This window comes from Mastigoproctus giganteus, chromosome 3 (assembly GCF_048544385.1).
Source record: "Mastigoproctus giganteus isolate SK-2022 chromosome 3, ASM4854438v1, whole genome shotgun sequence".
Lineage (NCBI taxonomy): Eukaryota > Metazoa > Arthropoda > Arachnida > Uropygi > Thelyphonidae > Mastigoproctus > Mastigoproctus giganteus.
Window position 1 is genome coordinate 185,091,614 of NC_143577.1, and position 22,862 is coordinate 185,114,475.

Sequence of the window (22,862 nt, forward strand, 5' to 3'; positions counted from 1 at the left end):
ATATACTTTAAATAGGTAACAATATTTTCCATTGGAGCAATGCTTTTTATTTAAAATAGGGCAGCACTGATTTAGAGTGATTCAATGCTAAGTTGCAAGCCTAGTCTGCCTATTGCTATGTAAAAATGAAGCTGTCATTTTTATAGTATCTTTTACATTGCTTAGTGATGTAAAAGATACTAGGATACTAACCCCAAACAAGTAGGAGCCAATATGTCAAGTTCAGAAGACTCCTTTGCCCAATTGGTGGGCTTTGATGAGAAAGACCCCCTAACCCTATGACTGTTGATAAGTTTGTCCAGAAAGGAAGTGGGCTCTTTAAATTTTAAAAAGAGTGAACTGATTAGAAATGTCAAGAGTGCTAAACTTTCAGTTCTTCAAGTAATAGTCAGAGGGTAAAACACATCACATTGCAGTTAACCAAGATTATGGAACAGTGGGCTATAGACATGCTGCTTGTTCAGGAGTCTTATTTCTTCTGAGATAACAAAGTGTGGATATCCTTTGAGTTATAGGGTACTGCAAACTGGTGATAATCCTCAAATTTACAATGTCACACGTAATCCAGATTTGGTGGTAACAAAGTTGACATCCCTGTCTTCACGTAGTGTTTGTTATGAGGTTGGAACCTCTTGGCTCTGTATGTAATGGGTCATTGGTAAAAACATAGAGCTGCAAGGATCAGTAACTTCTACATTATTACAATATATTTAAAAGAGTAAGAGATTACCTTGATCTTTTGCGTAGAATGCTTCCAGTCAATGCTCTCCAAATGTAATGAATAAAATAAAATAAATGGATAAAATAATTTAATGAATTCTTTCACTCATAGAGATATGATCGATTCATCATGCAACGGAATCGAAAGCCAAGAGCACCCATCCGACTCCGAAACACATCAAACGAAATCAGTGATGTGCGGACTGAAGTGGCACATTGCTTGACGTGTAAATCTAGAGTACACCGAGTCAACCCTTCATTTGTTGAATCACACTGATTATAAGAAAGCTTATATACAAGATCATTTACTCGTACCGAGCAAGAAGGAAGAATTGTGTGATTTTTTAATATATTATGGAGCTTATTATAATTTTGAATTCTGTATTTTTAAAGAGTTTATTGAGTTGCTTGTACCACTGTTTGACGTATGGTATAGAAATAAAGTGTTTTTATTTTTTTTAATTTTATTAATAGGTATCATATTTTCTGTCTTATTTTTAGTTTGTATTCTGAAATTGATTTATAATGGAGAGTGGATAGCCTCTATTTAAAAACCTGCTCGTTATTGTATCAATTTCTAAGTGTTTCTAGGTGGGTTCAGAAGTAAAATATTTGTAAGCGTTAAAGAACTGGTTAAATATTATGGACCTCTTATAAGTAAATGGATGATAACTTCTGTAATGCAGGTACATCCCCATATTGGTGGGTTTTCGGTAAATGCTAATTGTATTTTTTGAATGTCTCGTGTAAGAGTGAAATTTAAGAAATTTAGAGCTTTTGTTTCTATATGTTCTTCCTACAATGTAAAATGTAGTCTTGTATGAATGCTGATAAATACCTGTAGAATATCCTAAGTAATGCGAGGGAGAAGCGGTGTTAAATTTATGTGCTCGACATTAGCAAGAAAGATTTCTGCTATTAGGCTGCTCAGGTTCAAACCCATAGGTAATCCAAAAATCTGTTTGTATATAGTGTCTTTAAAAGCAAAATAATAATTTGCTTCAAGTAGGAGCTCGATTAATTGGAAAATTTCTTTTTTGGATAATTTACTGTGATTTATCGTGATGGTATCGTTGTTTAACAATTCCCAAACTACATCGAGAGCATATCTACATTTACATTAGTGTACAAGGAAGCTACATCTGACGAATATAATTTATCATTATCACCAAGCGTGACATCTTTAATACTATTAAATAGAGTGTCATAGTTTTTTTTATACTGAATTTTATCATCTGTCTAAATGGTTTTATGATGTTATATAAGTGTGCAGGTAAGTGTGAAAATGCTGAATTTTTGTATGGGAAAACTGGGTTTGTGAAGTTTAACCTGTCAAAAAGGTGCAGGAATATTATAAGTCCTAGCTTTCAGCTCTCTTAATTTGGCCATAGAAATAAAATCACTCTTACGGTATGCAGTTAGGGTTTTGTTTTATTGGTTTACTAAATTTGTAAATATAGATGGATCTATCTCTCTGTAGGTGGAACTGTCTGATATAATAGAGTCCAATTTGCTAATGTAGTCCAATTTATTCAGAATAACTACTGTGTCCCCTTTATCTGCTCTTTCAATGACAGTATCTTTGTTTCCTCTAAGATTATGCAATGCTATAACCTCATTCTTATTTATTCTGGGTAACCACAGATTTTTGGAGTTATTAACTACCTGATTGACTTGCTGGAGCGATAAATCCTTTTGCGGAATGTTTTAGACCAAACTCAAAATCTATCACAAATTGTTTCTTAGGGAGTTTACGAGGGGATGAATTAAAATTCAGTTCCTTCGAAAGGATTGAGATCTGATCCTCAGATAATGCGTATTAAGACAGATTAGTAACTTGTTTATATGTCGCCTCATTATATGTATAATGTGATGGAGAAGAACATATGTAAGCTGGATTTGTGTTATGTGCAGCCCCATTCTCTTTATGTGTGGGAATAGTAGAAGTGCCTATGTATGTTTGAGCATGCGTAAACATGTCCGGGTTGTTAGTGGGTATATTGCATCTGTACAAGGTGGGGGGGGGTAAAGTCCAATTTAAAACTGTTAATAATGCATTTAATTTATTCGAGTGCCTATTTTTTATGTCATTGGCTAATGCATCCCGCCTCAAATCTATGAAGGATTTCAAAACAGTCCAATTGTCTGAATGTAAATATTTTTATTATTTTGTCATGAAGAGTAGTAACCTAAGAACAATAACTTCTCTTTATCGCAAAATGAGAATTTAAGGCCAGTTTAATAATATGCCATGATGTGGTAAAAGCAAGTTGTTTAATATCTGGAATCTTATGATTAAAATTAACCTTCACAAATTTTGGCATGATGTTTTCAAGGAGGCAATATTTCAAGAAAGAAATATGATATTTTTGTGCGGGATTTTTTAATGTTACTTGAATGCAATTTTGCACCATATTGTACAAAAAAAATCTGTCATATTCAATCTTAAATTATGTGTATTTTTAAATCAATAGATTATTGGTAGAGAGAGAGCTGAATTAATGAGAAAGTCAATGAGGAAAGATATTCAAATAAGATTAGTAAAAACACTGCAAGGCTCAATAAGCTTCTACATTATTACAATATATTTAAAAGAGTAAGAGATTACCTTAATCTTTTGCATAGAATGCTTCCAGTCAGTGCTCTCCAAATGTAAGAATAAAATAATTTAATGAATTCTTTCACTCATAGAGATATGACCGATTCGACGTGGAACGGAATCAAAAGCCGAGAGCTCCCCTGACCCCGAAACACATCAAACCAACTCAGCAAGACCACGAGTGTGAGAAGACATTGTGTCAGAATAAATAATTAAAATCAGAAAACCACTTACAAGAGTGAATAATTAAAATTTTCCAATTAATCAAGCTCCTACTTGAAGCAAATTATTATTTCGCTTTTAAAGACACTATATACAAACAAATTTTTGGATTACCTATGGCTTTCAACCTGACCAGCCTAATAGCAGAAATATTTGTTGGTAATATCGAGCACATACATTTAACACCACTTCTCCCCCTGCATTACTTACTATGAGAGATATATTGACAATGTATTTGTTATAACGGATCATGACACCACTCAGGACATTCTCTAGGTATTTAACAACATTCATCTGAGACTACATTTTACCTTAGAGGAAGAACATTAGAAACAAAAGTTCTAAATTTCTTAAATTTCACTCTTACACGGGACATGGAAAAAATACAATTTAGCATTTACCGAAAACCCACCAACACGGGGATGTACCTGATTATAGAAGTTATCATCCATTTACTTATAAGAGGTCCATAATATTTAACCAGTTCTATAACACTTACAAATATTCTACTTCTGAACCCACCTTACACTTAGAAATTGCTACACTAACCAACAGGTTTTTAAATAGAGGCTATCTCCTCTCCATTTTAAATCAAACCAGATTACAAGCTAAAAATAGGACAGAAAATACGATACCTATTAATAAAATCAATAAAAAACACTTTATTTCTATACCATACGTCAAACAGTGGTACAAGCAACTCAATAAACTCTTTAAAAATACAAAATTCAAAATTATAGCCAGACCTATGCAGAAGCTCAATAATACATTAAAAATTCACACAGTTCTTCCTTCTCGCTTGGTACAGGTAAATGATCTTGTATATAAGATTTCTTGTAGTCAGTGCGATTCATCATATGAAGGTTGACTCAATGTAATCTAGATTTACGCATCAAGCAACACACCTCTTCAGTCCACAAGTTGATGCGCAACAGCGTCGGAATTGGCCTTTCATGCCATAAATGAAGGTCATGTGTTCCTATTCAGTGAACTGAAGCTTTTAAGCATTCAACATAATTACATAAAATTATTGATTGCTGAAACTCTTGAAATGAAACTACATGAAAATTCTACCATTGTGCAATGTCCTTACCTAATTTCAGATTTCTGGTCTATTTTACACATGCATCAATTTAAATAATCTCTCCATTTAAGAGCCTAACACACGCCCATACTTTGCGATATTTCCATCCTGTGAACACGGCGATCAGTCGAAAAGCGTTGTCTGCTTAAGGAAGGGAAAAGCTGTGAATTTTGTTTAATTGGGATTTTAATTATTTATTCTTGTAAGTGGTTTTCCAATTTTAATTATTTATTCCAACACAATGTCTTCGCACACACATGGTCTTGCTGAGTTGATCCTCATATCTCTATGAGGGATAGAATTGATTAAATTATTTTATCCATTTATTTTATTTTATTCGTTACATCTGGAGAGCATTGTCTGGAAGCATTCTATGCAAAAGATTGAGGTAATCTCTTACTCTTTTAAATATGTTATGTGTCATTATATTGCCAGTTTAAAGCATCCTTGGACTCAGAGGAGGCACCCACGGACTGGAGGTGTGCAAATGTATCCCCAATTCACAAAGGGGAATCGAAGGGTGACAAGAGTAATTAGAGACAATTTAGTTTAACTTCTGTTCCGGGTACAATAATGGAGTCACTAGTTAAAGATGCATTGCAGGATCATCTAGATAAGACTGCAGCAATAATTCAGACAATCATGGGTTTGTTAAGGGAAAGTCTTGTCTGACAAATTTGATTGGATATTATGATGTGGTTACAAAAGAACTGGATGCAAAAAAATTTTGATATCATATACTTGGATTTCAGGAAAGCTTTCGACACTGTTGTGCATGGAAGACTACTGTACAAATTGGAGCAGGATGGTATTAAGGGTAAGTGCTACAATGGATAAAAGGATGGTTGTGGAAGAAGACAGAGGGTGGTAATCAATGGGTGCTGCTCTTCATGGACTAATATTATTAGTGGAGTCCCACAGGGTTCGGTGTTGGGTCCATTGTTGCTTTGTATATTTATCAATGATATTGATGAAGGTATATCAGGCTTAGTGTCAAAATTTGCAGATAATACAAAGGTTAGCAGGGTTGTTAATGACACTAATGGCAGTGTGCTACTGCAACAAGATCTAGAAAATTTGGGCAAATGGGCTGAGAAGTGGCAACTGAAGTTTAACATTGACAAATGCAAAGTTATGTTATGTTATTTGGTTTTTAGGAGCATTAGCAACTAAGGCCATATTGCTCCGGGGATATGCGGTGGTCATTCCCTGACCTTTCCGTATTTGGTTGTCAGGGACTCGAACCCCGGTCTAATCAAGAATCGTGTGCCAGGTGCCTCCGTAACCAGGTGGGCAGGAACTGCTGCTCCTGCCCACCTGGCTACAGAGGCGCCAACAAATGCAAAGTACTGCATATGTGTGGAAGTAACCCCAGAGAAATGTACCAACTGTGTGGTACTACACTTAAGGTGGTAGAAAATGAAAAAGACCTGGAAATAATTGTGCAGTCAGATATGATGTTTTCTGAGCAATGCAGACAGGCTGCCAGGGCAGGTCATGGGGTTTTGTCAACGATATACAGGAATTTTGCTAGCAGGGAAAAGGAGGTGATTGTCCCTCTGTATAAGGCAATGGTCAGGCCACGCCTTGAGTACTGCATAGAGGTCTGGAGGCCTCATTTTAGGAAGGATGTAGATTTGCTTGAGTGTGTACAGAGGAGGGTAACAAGATTGGTGAGGGGAATGAAGGCATCCTCTTACCAAGGGAGGCTTAAGTTCTACAAATTGCAGGCCTTATACACCTCAATCAGATCACCTGCAAGGTGATCTGATTGAGGTATATAAGGCCTTGAATGGGTTGAGCATGCTGAATTCTGATGGGATTCTTCCACTTGTTCAGATTACGAACCTGAGGGGGCATAAATTCAAATTGAGGAAAGACAGATGTAGAATAGATGTGCGGAAATTTGCCTTTAGCCAGCGAGTAGTTAATTGCTGGAACAAACTTCCATCTGTCATTGTGGAAGTTGACATAACATAACATAACATAACATAACATAACATAACATAACATATTCTTCAGGTGCCTTTTTCTCCTGAAGAACTGGAGATAGCAATGAGATTGGTGAAGAATGGGAAGGCTCTCGTGATGAATTTTCTAGAGGCACTGGTCCTGAAATGCTTTCAGCATTTGTTTCCTGCATTGTTGCTGAAGATATACAACTCATGTTTGAAGAACATATATCTTGTTCATATTGGCTTCTTGCTTTATTACCTATATTTGGCAAAGTCCTATACAGATTGACTATATTTAGTTTTAACTACCTGTGTGAATCTAAAGAGTTAACATTTAGTAAGCAATAGGGTTTTGAAAAGGGGGCTATAAACAGAAGACAGTTCATAAATTAATAAATCTTGTTAATGAAAATCTTGGTTAATATTCATTAGCATTTACAAATATTCATTAATGTCTTAAAGTCTATGTTCATAGACTTTAAGGGTATTTTTGACACTCTGTTGTGGAAGAGTGTTCTCAGGGATAGAATTGCTCTTTGTCTGGGGAAACGTATGTTCTATCCTCTTGAGTTACTTCTTAGGCAGAAGTGTGACTGTGAAATCAAGGTATAAGGAGACATACATGGTGGATTGCAGCTAGCCTCAGCATTTGGGCCTAGGCTGAACCATGCGGAGTGCTGTGCTTGATAAATTCTTGGAGGGAACATGGATAGTGTCAGGCCATTGGCTTATGTTGCTGACTTGGCATTTGTCATATACAGTTAGAATATAAAAGATTTTGAGGAGAGGACCTCAGCTGTTCTAGCCAGGCTTTATTCATGAAGTGAGATACAGAAGCTCAGGATTTTGGAGACCAACAAATGAAACTATGTAACTAAAAGGTAGCTCAGTGCAACTCACCTACTTTTAATTAGACCAGTGGTTTTCAACCAAGGTGTCACAACAACATTCCAGGGGTGCCACGTAATTTGGGTTTAAGTTACTTAAACTTATTTTTTTTTAAATTTAAGTATTTATTTCATTATTATAATAACTATCATATAACACTTTTTTTAATATTACACACACACACACACACACACACACACACACACACACACACACACACACACACACACACACACACACACACACACACACACACACACACCACAAGCGCATGCCAGATGCAACAGGCAGAAAATTGAGTAGGAGTGCCACAAAATAAAATAAATTACTTAAGGGTGCCAATAAAAAAAAAAAAAAAAAAAAGGTTGAAACCACTGAATTAGACAATGGGAATCTTTCTCAGAGGTAGATCAAGATGGTTAGTTACCTTAGAGTGTACTTAGAGGGAAGGATGACCTTCTTAGAGCATGTAAAATTCATTAAAAACAAAGTATGAATGATCACCCCAAGCTCTGGGGTGATCATTGGGGTAAAATTAGGTATTTATAGGCACAGTCTTAACTTGCTTTCTGAATTGTGTATTTTTATCCATATTAACCTGTGCCTCTGGAGTGTGGTGTCACTGAATAACTAATTCTTTATTGAGCAAACATGATTTGGCCACTCAGATGTTCACTCTTCTGGGTGTAACCAAGGGCTGACCATACTACAGAGGATGCTACAGGTGATATCTGGTAAGATGCTGGAAGATTTATTAGTTACCTGTTCTGGCCTGGAGTATGGTGTAAGGAGGACCATTCCTATGGAGATAATGGGTCTGACAAACTGAATAAATATTTTGCATTTCTATTCCCCTGCAAAGAAGTTTTTAGGGAGGGTTATACCAAAAGTTCACTGAGTTATAACAGAACTAAATGATTTTGTGATAACTGAGAAGAGAGTGGATGAGAAATTGTTGAAGCTGAAAGTAAATAGAGTTGATGAAATCTAGCCAATTATATTAAAAGAAGCAGCAGCAGCAGCAGCAGAGGTAATCAAACCCTTAGCCATGATGATGTGAGAGCATCTTTGGATTCAGAGGTGGATCCCTATGGATTGAAGATTCCCAATTCATAACATGAAAAGTAATTGATTTATACAGTTAGAGCTCTAATTATTTATTTATATAGTAATTTATTTATACATTGAGAATTCTCTAAAACCCATTGGGTCAGAACAACGTTCCCACCATACAGATTATTATTACTACTTAGCTACATGGTGCAAGGAAGCCTGAGGCTTATGCTGCACCAGCCAAAAAAAATTCCCGAGTTACCCTGAGAAAGAGAGAGAGAGAGAGAGAGAAGTAGAAGGGAATCATCAAGAAAGAGAAGAATGATGATATCCAGCTCAGGACCCTGGGTGTGCCAAGCCCATACTCACCAGATGTCTCATTTGCCTGTGTCTCATTTGAAGAAGTCAGTGTAGCCAGTGTAATTCAGAAAAATGAAATTCATTGTAACTTGCCACTTACACAGAGTTTTTTTTATTGATTATTATTGTATATATTTGTTTCAATTAATTAATTTTTAACAAATAACATATAATTAACTTTTCATTAATTGCATTTAATTTAACAAGAAGAATTAGAATACCATATACCATTACATTTCTTTTTTTAATAGATTTTAATATTGTTGCAAGTGAATAAAAAATGATAAAACTAAAACTCAGCACATTGATAACTTTTAGTAAAAAATGAATATGTTAAATTGGGAAAAGAAAAACCAGTTTAATTTATTAAATTTCTTGAAACCGAGTAATTTAACTCATTAAATTGCTTGGTTTCAAGCATTTCATTTTCATTATGGATAAATTGATCACTTTCTGGTTTTAGTTTATATTCATTGATTACACTCACTTAGAATTATTTTAATACTTAGAAAAATTTGACCCTGCTGAACACAGCACAAAATTTCCTTTCTCTTAAAAAATTAATGTACAATCAATGTAATGTATATGAAAATTCTAGGAGCAAAACTTTGTATATACAAATAAACTTTGATAACTCTCCTTTGTATATAGCTACTTAAATAGCTTCCATTTCTTGCTGATGGGTGAAAGTGCTATGTGTTGGCATGGGAAAATTGTGACATTGCTCACTCAAAAAGTGAAACACAACTGCTGTCACTAAAGAAGTTATGAAAGTAATGTCAAACATCATACATCATTTTTTTTATGTCTATTCATGGATACAGATAATCCCACATGCTACTCATAAAAATTACCTTTGCAGTTCTTTGGTAGAATGTTATTTATTATTTTATTTAAATGTATTACAGCTGTATCCCTACCTTTTTTTATGTAACACAAATTGAATCCTGTATAATGCTACGGTACTGTTCAAATTCTTGCAATGCATTCTCTCACTTTGACAATTTTTTTGGCTTGCTAAATGTTTCACACCAGTGGATCTGCATCAGACAGTTCAGTTAAAGTTTGTAAACATTTCTTACCAGCAGTCATGAGCATATTAAGGACGTATTGTGTCATCTACTCCATGAATAATGATTAGCCAGCACAACTCTAATTAGTGCTACTATTACTTTAATCACCTTGACCTTTACTTGCCTTCATAGCAAGTGCTCCTTAATTTTCAGAAATGCATGAACTTTAATCCTAAATATTACCCTTTAAAGAATCTAAATTGGTCCATGGAGGTTGAAAATACTGAAAGGGCACCTATTTAGGTCTGTGTCTATCTTAGAGTGTGTTGAATTTAGAGTGGTCATTTAAATGTAATTTCTAATACTTCTTGCTGGGACCCAAGCCTGAGAGTCCACAACAAGAGGTGTTTATTAACGGAGATTTTACTGTATTTGGAAACGAAGTACATTTCTGCAGTAAATAATTAGCATGAAAATTCTGAATAATTAGGTGATGATCAGGTTTGGAATAACAAAATTTAAAAATCTTGAAAGTGTTGAATATAATTTTAAGTATTAGTTATCTATTTATAAAATATTAGTAAGTGTACCTGAAACCTTTTGCTTTGATTTCATAGAGATGAAGACTTTTCAGTCAATTCAGTACTAGAATCTGATGTTATTCATGCAAATAAAAAAGATATCCCTTGTATATTCAGAGTAAGTTCATTTATTAAATGCAAAAATAGTTGTTTTAAGTGTGTGTGTGTGTGTGTGTGTGTGTGTGTGAGAGAGAGATCCATTTATGTATTCATTATATTCAATTATATACAGTATATGTATCTTAATATATGTGAATCCTCCATCCATGCATAATCTATACAGAAGAAGTAAATTTCAATTTATGTGAGATATGGCATCAGAAAATTTTATAATATATGGTAGATATTGTATTTGTGGTAGGAGAATGCAGATTAAAATGAATGACACATAATTCTTTGCTTGCATGGTGATCATGCATGGACCAGTGGCATTCCTCAACATATATGTATGTAATGGCTTTTTGGAAAACTTGTTTTTAATAAATATTTTTAAAAAAACTTCAGACGTTATCTAGCTTGATTATTCATTAAAAGTCGATGTTGTATCGCATATAGCACCAACTAGTAGTATACTGCATAGTAGTGGAACTGTAGTGTTTTAGTTGTGGTAAATAAGTAGTTTGGAGGTTCTAATCACACTGGTTGACATATATTTTTTGTTTTAGTAAATGAATTTCATTTCTAGTAAGGCTATAACTAAATTTAAAGATGTGTGTATCTAGGAACTCAATGGTATAGCATAATATAACATAAACTTGATAGCATAATATATGTAATATGAAATTGATAGTTTAATACATATCATTGCATTTATTTATTTATCAGTTTAGTATAGTTTTCCCAAATTAAATTGAATTTAAATGGAAATTGCTTCAAACTAGAGCAGCAAAGAAATGGGCTCAAAGTAGTGGGAGCACTGTGACTTGGGGAAGGACTGAAGGAGACAGTTCTCCTTCAGTTCTTATGAAATGTGCTGCTTCTGGATGTATGAGCTTATGCAGCATCAGCCAGAAAAAATCATACCATTCCTTCCAAATGCCTGTCCAGTTCCTCCTTAAATTTATTTAACCTATCAACTTCCACGACAGATGGAAGTTTGTTCCAGCAATTAACCACCCACTGGCTAAAGGCAAATTTCCGCACACCTATTCTACATCTGTCTTTTCTTAATTTGAATTTATGCCCCTTAGGTTCGTAATCTAAACAAGTGGAAGGATCCCATCAGAATTCAGCGTGCTCAACCCATTACAAGACCTTATACACCTCAATCAGATCACCACGCAGGTGCCTAGTCTCCAGCCACTGCAATTTGCAGAACTTAAGTCTCTCTTGATAAGAGGATCCCTTCATTCCCCTCACCAATCTTGTTGCCCTTCTCTGTACACGCTCAAGCAAATCTACATCCTTCCTAAAATGAGGCCTCCAGACATGTATGCAGTACTCAAGGCATGGTCTGACCATTGCCTTATACAGAGAGACAATCACCTCCTTTTCCCTACTAGCAAAATTCCTATATATCATTGACAGAATCCCATGACCTGCCCTGGCAGCCTGTCTGCATTGCTCAGAAAACTTCATATCTGACTGCACAATTACTCCCAGGTCTTTTTCGTTTTCTACCACCTTAAGTGTAGTACTACACAGTTGGTATGTTTCTCTGGGGTTACTTCTATATGCAGTACTTTGCACTTGTCAAGGTTAAACTTCAGTTGCCACTTCTTAGCCCATCTGTGCAAATTTTCTAGATCCTGTTGCAGTAGCACACTGCCATTACTGTCATTAACAACCCTGCCAACCTTTGTAGTATCTGCAAACTTGAACACTAAGCCTAATATACCTTCATCAATATCATTGATAAATATACAAAACAACAGTGGATCCAACACCGAACCCTGTGGGACTCCACTAATAACATCAGTCCACGAAGAGCAGCAACCATTGATTACCATTCTCTGTCTTCTCCAACTCAACCATCCTTTTATCCTTTGTAGCAACTTACCCTCAATACCATTCTGCTCCAATTTGTACAATAGTCTTCCATGTGCAACAGTGTCAAAAGCTTTCCTGAAATCCAAATATATGATATCAAAATTATTTTTGCATCCAGTTCCTTTGTAACCACATCATAATATCCTATCAAATTTGTCAGACAAGACTTTCTCTTAACATGGATTTCATGCTGTGTCTGAATTATTGCTGCAGTGTTGTCTAGATGATCGTGCAATGCATCTTTAGCCAGTGACTATTATTTTACCCAGAACAGAAGTTAAACTAACTGGTCTGTAATTACTCGTGTCACCCTTCGATCCTTGTTTGTGAATTGGGGATACATTTGCACATCGCCAGTCCGTGGGAACCTCCCCTGAGTCCAAGGATGCTCTCATAATTCTGGCTAAGAGTTTGCTTAGTTGCTTTGCTGCCTCCTTTAATATAACTGGATAGATCCCATCCACCCCAGGTGCCTTTCTTATATTTAACTTCAACAATTTCTCCTCCACTTTGCTCTCAGTTGTTACAAATCATTATGCACTCTGCTATAATTTGATAACCTTCTGCCATTTTAAAACCTTAATAAGTCCTCATGTGTGAATGTAGATGCAAAATAGTCATTCAATTTGTTTGCTATCTGAGCAGGATCATCAATAGTCGAATCATCAATATCAAGTGGACCAATCAGATTCATTCCCTTCTTTTTGAGTTTGTATAAGGTTGAAGTTACGGCTGAGGCAGAGCGTGGTGTTGATGTTGCTCCCAATATCTGATGTTGCTCCCAATAAATACCATCCGCCACTGGGCACAAAAGCCAAACCTAAAGAAGTCCATCTCCATAGCTGGATAAAAATGAGAAGTAGAAAAATTTTACATATTACATCGTGTGTGGCACAGGATAAAGTCACATGCATTCAGATCTTTGGTGGAGGGATTAGTTTAAAAGCTCAGAGACAAGTACTGCTGATGACAGTAGAGCAAGTAGCACTGTCTCCTGTATGTCTACCAGGCATCTCCGTAGCCAGGTGGGAAGGAGCAGCAGTGTGTAGCATGCGCTTCTTGATTAGACCGGGGTTTGAGCCCGTCACCACCAAATACGGAGGATGCGGAAAGGTCAGGGAATGACCACCACATATTCACGGAGCAAGATGGCCTTAGTTGTGCTAATGCTCCTAAAAACCAGAAAACAAACAAACATATGTCTACCACAACCGAGGGGCAAGACCACTCAGTCCAACCAGCTGGAAGTGTTTTTTGCTCAACTGTGCTGGGTGCCTCCATAGCCAGGTGGGCAGGATCATTAGTGGGTAGCACACGCTTCTTGATTAGTCCGGGGTTCGAGCCTGTGACCACCAAATACGGAGGATGCAGAAAGGTCAGGGAATGACCACCGCAATATCCCCGCAGCAATATGGCTTAGTTGATAATGCTCCTAACAACCAAATAACAAACAAACATCAACTGTGCTAGTGACCACTCAGGAAAGAATAAGAAACCATTGCATGAAGTGGAGCATTGAAATGAATACATTCATTGTGCAAGCATACTACAAAATTACATATAGTCAGGCATGATAGTGTACAGCAGTGTTCCGCAACCTTTTTCTCTTCACGGCAGGCCTTAAGTTATCCATGATACAACACGGCCCATCAAAATTTTAATCCCCAAAATGCATAGTTTGCGGCAATGTTAAATATAAATATGCTATGTCACAATAGAATTAATTATTATTGTTCCAACAATCCAACAGAAATTGCTCATGCATATATAACATTTTATGAATCCTAAATCACTATAAAAAAGCAAAGCAAACAAACAAAAAAAAAATTCTATTAGTATTAAACCAAATAACTATGCATACCTTCAAATGTGATACTTGTGCCTGCTTTGCTGAACACAGAGGGCTGATGCGTTGACAATGCAAGCCTCATTTCTTCATCAATGGATCTGAGTCTCTCCCTCTTTGATGTTTTAATTTCAGTCAAGGTCGAAAAGCCCAGTTCACATAATTATGTAGTCGAAAATGGTAATAGCACATTAATTGGCATCTCAGAGCTAACTGGGTATTCTTTCCTTATTGACAACCAGAATGTGTCCAACGGCACTTCACAATGTTTTAATCACATTGTTCTGGCCCCCTTCAGATATTTTAGTTCTTCTTGTACATTCAAGATTCATTGGAAGAGATTTTGCATCCGCAACAAATGAATCATGAACCCAGTCAAAATCTTCAATGTTTAACTCTCTACAAAATAAATTTTGAACTTCTGCTGCAAGTTATCTAAATGTTCGTTAATGAAGTCCACACCACTTTATTACCAGCAGCAGCAGCAAGTGGCCATACAGTTGGGAAACATCTCAAACGACCCATTTGCAAAGTTGTATCCACAAATTCAGCTTATTCTAAAAGCCACACTCATAAAAAGATTTTCGTTCTTGCCTTGCATTTTTCTGTTCAGCTGATTCAAGTGACGAAAATATCAGAAAGATATGCTAACTTCACTCATTCATCATCTGAAATAACTCTACATACTCATCACCCTCAACTGTTAAAAATGGTTGCACCTCCTTGATAAGAATGCTAGAGAAGAATGTTTTGTTGAGAAATGCCATTTCAGTTTACTGGGAACCATAGCAGTATTGTTGAGTTTTTTTCAGCACACGAGACACTTGGGGATTGGGCATGTTTTATCACCACACCAGAAAAAACCAAAGGACAAATAATTATCACTATACTGTCTGCACACTAATTTTTGTTTCTTTTTTTCGGGCTCATCACCTTCAGTACTTGCACTTGTGGATGCAATACTCCTTATGAGGAACTTGTCCGTTGTTAAAAAAGAAAATATTAAAATCAACAATGTTGTGGCTCGTGATCACAGTTTTTGGATGATTTCAGAGCACAGCTGTGATGAAACTTAAAGTATCAGATGTAGTAGTAGTAGTAGTGGCATGTGATGCAAGAAAGCAAGTGTAGGAGCTTATGCAGCATCAGCCAAAAAAAAAAAAAAAAAAAAAAAATTACAAAACAATCCCTTCTAAATATTTGTCCATTTCGTCCATTAAATTTATTTAACCTATCAACTTCCACAATGACAGATGTAAGTTTGTTCCAGCAATTAACCACCACCCACTGGCTAAAGGCAAATTTTCGCATATCTATTCTATATCTGTCCTTCCTCAATTTCAGTTTATGCCCCTTTAGGTTCGTAATCTGAACAAATGAAAGAATCCATCAGAATTCAGCATGCTCAACCCATTCAAGGCCTTATACACCTCAATCAGATCACCTCGCAGGTGCCTAGTCTCCAGCTGCTGCAATTTGCAGAACTTAAGCCTCTCCTGGTAAGAGGATCCCTTCATTCCCCTCACCAATCTTGTTGCCCTTCTCTGTACACGCTCAAGAAAATCTACATCCTTCCTAAAATGAGGCCTCCAGACCTGCACACAGTACTCAAGGCGTGGCCTGACCATTGCCTTATACAGAGGGACAATCACCTCCTTTTCCCTGCTAGCCAAATTCCTATATATCATTGACAACACACCATGACCTGCCCTGGCAGCCTATCTGCATTGCTCAGAAAACTTCATATCTGACTGCACAATTACTCCCAGGTCTTTTTCAATTTCTACTACATTAAGTGTAGTACCACACAGTTGGTACGTTTCTCTGGAGTTACTTCTACCCATATGCAGTACTTTGCCCACTTCTCAGCCCATCTGCTCAAATTTTCTAGATCCTGTTGCAGTAGCACACTGCCATTACTGTCATTAACAACCCTGCCAACCTTTGTATCATCTGCAAACTACGACACTAAGCCTGATATACCTTCATCAATATCATTGATGAAGGTATATACAAAACAACAGTGGACCCAACACCAAACCCTGTGGGACTCCACTAATAACATCAGTCCATGAAGAGCAGCACCCATTGATTACCACCCTCTGTCTTCTCCCACTTAATCATCCTTTTGTCCATTGTAGCAACTTACCCTTAATACCATTCTACTCCAATTTGTACAGTAGTCTTCCATGCGCAACAGTGTCAAAAGCTTTCCTGAAATCTAAGTATATGATATCAAAATTATTTTTTGCATCCAGTTCCTTTGTAACCACATCATAATAACCAATCAAATTTATCAGACAAGACTTTCCCTTAACAAACCCATGCTGTATCTGAATTATTGCTGGGTTGTCTAGATGATCCAGCAATGCATCTTTAACCAGTGACTCCATTATTTTACCCGGAACAGAAGTTAAACTAACTGGTCGGTAATTACTCGTGTCACCCTTTGATCCTCCTTTGTGAATTGGGGACACATTAGCACATCTCCAGTCCATGGGGAACCTCCCCTAAGTCCAATAATGATGGCTATGTATTTGCTTACTTCCTTTGCCGCCCCCTTTAACATAACTGGATAGATTCCATCCACCCCAGGTGCCTTTCTTATGTTTAACTTCAATAATTTCTCCTCCACTTTGTTCTCAGTTATTACAAAATCATTAAGCACCCTGCCACAATTTGATAACCTTGTGGCATTTTAAAACCTTAATAACTCCTCATGTGTGAATGTAGATGCAAAATACTCATTCAGTTCATTTGCTATCTGAGCAGGATCATCAACAGTTGAACCATCGATATCAAGTAGACCAATCAGATTCACCCCCTTCCTTTTAGAGTTTATATAAGTAAAGAAATCCTTACTGTTTTTCTTAGCATCCTTTGCCAAAGATTTCTCGTAATCTGTCTTTACCTGCCTAACCTCCTTTGTGAGTTGATTACAGACTAGCTTATATATATCATTGACTTCTGTGTCGCCTGATAATTTATATGCATCCCATGCATTTTTCTTCTCTGCCACGGGTCTCATTAGTTCATTTGACAACCATTCAGGCCTAAACCTTGAACAATATTTTTTAATAGGTATGAAACATTTAGTAGCTTCCACTATTAATTCCTTGAATGCTCCCCACTTAGAATTTGCTGTTGGTAACATCATCAGTTGGTCCCACTGTACAGAATTTAAAAACTGTCTGAGACCACTGTAGTCACCTTTACGGAAGCAAAAACCCCTTCCTTTACCCTTGATGGTAATTATATCTTTAAGTAAATCCCACATCAGTACACTGTGATCACTGCCACCTAATGGTTCCTTTATCTGCAAATTCTTAATACACGAATGATCACTGCTGATAACCAGATCAAGAGTATTACCCTCTCTGGTTGCCTCTCGAACATGCTGCTGCAGAAAACAATCATCCAATAAATCCAGAAATGTCTTACTAGTGTGCGAGTGACCAACCCATAAGTTAACTTATGGATTGGTCGCTCGCACACAGTTATGGATTTTAACTTCCCAGTCTATATCTGGGAAGTTAAAATCCCCCATTATAAGACATTCTGATTTACTAGCCCACTCTGTTTCTCTGTACAATTGTACATTGTACTCATTCGAGTCATTAGGCCTATAACACACTCCTACTCTTATTTTTGCTTTCACAGTGCTTATGTCACAGCAAACTGACTCAACAGTGCACTGTTCATCTATAACAACTGGATGCACTTCTTTTGATTTTATGTTTTTCTTAATTAACAGCATAACACCTCCTCCCTTCCTATCCTGTCTATCCTTTCTGTACACATTTTACTCCCCAAATTCCAGTTCTGCATTCCTTATATCTGTGTGACACCACATCTCTGCTATCACAACAATATCCGCCTTTGATGTCTTGACCAACACTTCAAATTCATCAAATTTATTTACTATACTTCTAGCATTGGTATACATGCAAGTATACATGTACCTATTCTTATTATTAGTTACCCTAATACATCCCATAAACCCACCTCTTTCACGATGACTGCCATCAGTCCCTGAAACCCCCAACACCCCTCGCTCCACGCCTCTGCTTATTGTAATAGAAGTAGTGCAAGAATCACCTTTACCTCTGCCTGCAGCTACGTTTAACCTTTTAGTCTGTGAATCCCCCCCCCCAGCTAGCAGTTTTTCGAGCCACCTAACACTGCCTCGATAGCATCAGCAAATTTTCTGAGCAGTGCAGACGGGCTGCAAGAGTAGCTCATGGTGTATTGTCAATGATATATAGGAATTTTTCTGGCAGGGATAAGGAGGTGATTATTCCCTTGTATAAGGCAATGGTCAGGCCACACCTAGAGTACTGTATACAGGTCTGGAGGCCTGATTTCAAGAAGGATGTAGGGATGCTGGAACGAGTACAGAGAAGGGCAACAATATTGGTGAATGGAACAAAGGGGTGCTCTTACGAAGAAAGGCTTAAGTTTTGCAAATTACAGTGTCTGGAGACTAGGCACCAGCGAGGTTATCTGATTGAGGTGTATAAAGCCTTGAATGGTTTGAGCATGCTCAATGCTGATGGGATTCTTCCTCTTGCTCAGAAAAATCACCTGAGAGGGCATAAATTCAAATTGAGGAAAGACAGATGTAGGATAGACGTGCGGAAATTTGCCTTTAGCCAGCGGGTGGTTGGTCGGTGGAACAGACTTCCATCCCTTGTCGTGGAAGTTGATAGTCTAAATAAGTTTAAGGCTCTGCTATTTCGAACGAACAGAGGGGTGAAGTGGAAGTGGTTATTTTTTATTTATTTATTATTTTTTTAATTTAATTTTTTTTTTTTTTTTTGGCTGATGCTGCATAAGCTTGCTTTCTTGCATCAAATGCCTCTACTAATGCTAATGCTAAATGCTAATTCCTGCACCCTTTCTATTTAAGTGTATCCCATCCCCGTAGAAGCAGTCTCTCATGTTAACAAGCACAGACCAGGCTGAAAAAAATTTTACCCCTTGAGCCTTGCACATTTCCTCCAGGGCCGAATTGATTGACATGGGGCCAATACTCTTTGAACAGAGGAAGTGGCACATCTATTGTTTTAAAATATAGTCTTTTAACAGAGTCTGGGTGCATCAGCACAGGAACAAATTAATAAAGTTGAAGTAGCATAGACAATCAGGGACAAATATCAAAACAAGCCAATAAAATAATAAAAGACGGGAGCTGGTTTGCTATTCCTTACACTTTTAAGGAAGGACATATATATCTTACTTTAACAAGTGGCATGTTATTTCAGTCAGCGCAGCAACAAAACGAGAAATATTGGAAGGGCAAACACACAAATAAGTTAAGAAAGCAAGTGTTGGATACACATGCGAAAAATAATTTTACTGTCCCACACATACAATGTTGTGTTTCAGTAAAAATGGCATATTGTGAAGTATAACAATCATAATTGGGAGTAAATATTGTACAGTTAATTTCTTACAATAGGTAAACATTCTGAGTTGTCAATTTCTAATCATAATATGTATAGCATTATTTATAGGTATACAGCTTCATCAAAGTTTGCTGCACACCTGTCATCTTGTGGTGGCACACAGGTTGCGGAATGTTCATGTACAAGACAAAATTACACACCAAGTAGTTGGAAAGGTTCCCAACTGTTGAGATCACTAAACAGTGAATGGCAGACTAGAGATGAACCATTGTCACAAAGAACCTGAGAGCTTCTGCAGTCTTGGAAAAAATCAATCAGGATGCGAGCAGCCAATTACAAAGGACAATGAATACGGACAGAATGAAACCAGAACTTAGAAGGAACAGCAAATACGAGAACTACAACTTGGAGCAGCCAAAATGGAAACAGACGAGGTCATGATATCTGATATTCAAAATAGAACAAGGGTGGAAGAAATCCCTAGTAGAACTCAGGAAGTGGACCCCACAAAGACCCAACAGAATTCTGAGGCAAGTCACAGACAACTTCAATCGGTAAATAACACTGGATTACCTCAACAACAGTGGAGTAACACTAGACATGACCACACAGCCATTTTCTATCTCTGTAACAGCCACCAGAATGAATGAAAGAGAAACCAGAGACCAACACAAAATGCAATGACAAGGAACCACCAGTACAGAAGGCTACAGTAGAAGATAGAGGAGATAATAGTGAATATAAACCAGATGATCCAGTATCAATGCAGTAACAAAAGTAAGAAGCTGATCAGAAAAGTGAAGACGATCCTCAAGAAAAACAACATCCATAGCAAACACGAGCCCTATAATCAGAAGATCAAAGAATACCTTCACACCATCATGCAGAAATTCGAGCACTCAGCAAGAAGCTTCATTGTTATAGGGAGAGTAAGCAGAGGAAAACATACAACATGTATTTGATGAAAGCCAGAGAGCCTTCTACAGGAAAATTGAGCAAGAGGAGAAGGAGGAAGGAGAGTGGACTCCCCAAATCAGATGGAACTCGAGGAGTGCTGAGGCAACCTCTGTAGCAGCAAAGTTAGCCATAGTGGCCATGCCCCCCCCCCAAATAGACCATGAACAGAAGGAAACCAAGGACATACAAGATAGATGACAAAATGAGAAATTCAGGAGGAAGAAGTACAACAGTCATTCAGTAAGTCCCACAACTGTTGAATCCCAGGGATAGATAGCATCCACAACTATTAATACAAGATGTTCAACTGCACAGAGCAGTGAAGTTCACCCAGATGATACACTCTGACACAATCCCAGAGTGACTCAAGGAATCACTTATCTGAAGTGTAAGGACAAAAATACCACAAACCTGACAAAGTACAGACCAATCACCTCTCTCCCAACAATGTACAAGATTCTGACCAGCTACATAACCAAGAAGATATCAGACTACTTGGGAGCCAGAATATAATGGCTGAGCAGCAGAATGGATGCAAGGAACATTTCACCATTGACATGGGAGTTATGGAGCAAGCCTACAAGAAGCACCGCAATCAATCTGTACACAGTCTTATTGACTATCACAAGGCTTTTGACTCAGTGCCCCATAGCTGGCTGATAGAGACACTGAAGATCTCCAAAGTCAATCTGACACACTTCGTGGAAGCAACCATAGTGAAATGGAGGACCACCATCATGGTCGAGAACATAGACCAGTCCCCATCAGAAGAGGTATCTTACAGGGAGATGCCAAGTCTAATATGGTTCTCTCATGCATTCAACCCACTGTCCACAATAATATGTACAGATATACTTTAAAAGAAGGGAGGAAGAACCTATACACCCTCTCTCACATGATGTACACAGATAATGTCAAACTTTATGCACCTATGGATTACATCAAGGACACCCAGTTGGTCGAAACTGGTGAAGGGATCGAAGCCATGACAGAGGGAGAAACCTTCAAATATTTGGAGATGATGCAGGCTCACTAGTTAGAACACAAGGAGATCAAAGTCCTCATGACTGAAAAATGTGATCAGAGACTGTGAAGCCTGTTAAAATTGAAGCTAAAGTGGAGTGGCGGGAACATGGTCACTGCCGTAAAAATTTGGGCAGTCTAGTACTAATGTACTCCTTCAGGATCATAGATTGGACCAGCATAATCTCCTCCACCAAACTGGAGAATGAAGTATTCATGCTCGTCATCCAAGACCAGTTAATCAACCCCAAGAAGTGCAGGAAGTACTTTGCCAAGGACCCTGGAGCAACAGATAATACATGTCAATGATGCAACCTGTGCCCAGAAAAAATCTAGCACATCACTGCAAGATGCAGGTGATCACCCAGACTGAGTACACTCTCAGACACGATCACATTGCTAGGATAATACATCACAAGCTAGCACAAAATTACCAGTTAATCAAAGGAAGTGTACCATATTACAAGTACTAACCACAGGCTGTACTAGAGACCCCACTCACAAACTGTATACTAAGATCATGCCGTAATAATGGACAAAACAACCCCGCACAACTGACCAGACATAACCCTAATTGACAAGAAGGAAATAGTTACCTACATGATTGACACAGTATTGCCCAACACTAGCAATACTGTGTCAATCATGTAGGTAACAGTATTGCCCAACACTAACAACCTCCAGAAAACCCATGAGGAAATGTTCAGGAAGCACACAGACCTAAGACAGAAAGTCAAAGAAATGTGGCATATGGAACAGGTAATGACCATCCTGATCACAGTGTCATCCACTGGCATGGTGTCAAGCCTACACAAGACCTAGCTGCAATAGTTACCACACCAATTGATAACATTGAAATGCTCCACCAAAGTGTGGACCAACGCTGCCAGTAAATCCATCCGCCACATGGAAATTTTTAGTAGATGAGGAGGTGTATGATGAGTCATTTGCAGGACACTTGTATTAGCATTTCCTGTAAACATAAGCAGATGTTGCTGGAACACAAAAAATAGCTGTTTATTCGGAAACAAGCAAAATCAGACCTATGTTTAAATGAACTTTTTTTATTGTTTTTGTGTCCTAAATGTATCCCTGAAGTGGGTCCCACATGTTATGATGCATCTTGTATAATGGAATAATCACTTCCTTATCCCTACTGGCAAA

At 37.5% G+C, this 22,862-nt stretch overlaps 1 protein-coding gene across 1 annotated transcript in view; it reads left to right on the forward strand.

Annotated features, from left to right (window-relative positions):
• The window catches only part of LOC150088463 (serine/threonine-protein kinase Genghis Khan-like), a 905,682-nt gene that overhangs the window by 637,091 nt on the left and 245,729 nt on the right, over positions 1-22,862 (forward strand). Inside the window, exon 31 of the mRNA XM_090370169.1 lies at positions 10,512-10,593. Within this exon, the coding sequence (XP_090226295.1) occupies positions 10,512-10,593 (82 nt within the window). The remainder of the gene's footprint in view (positions 1-10,511; positions 10,594-22,862) is intronic.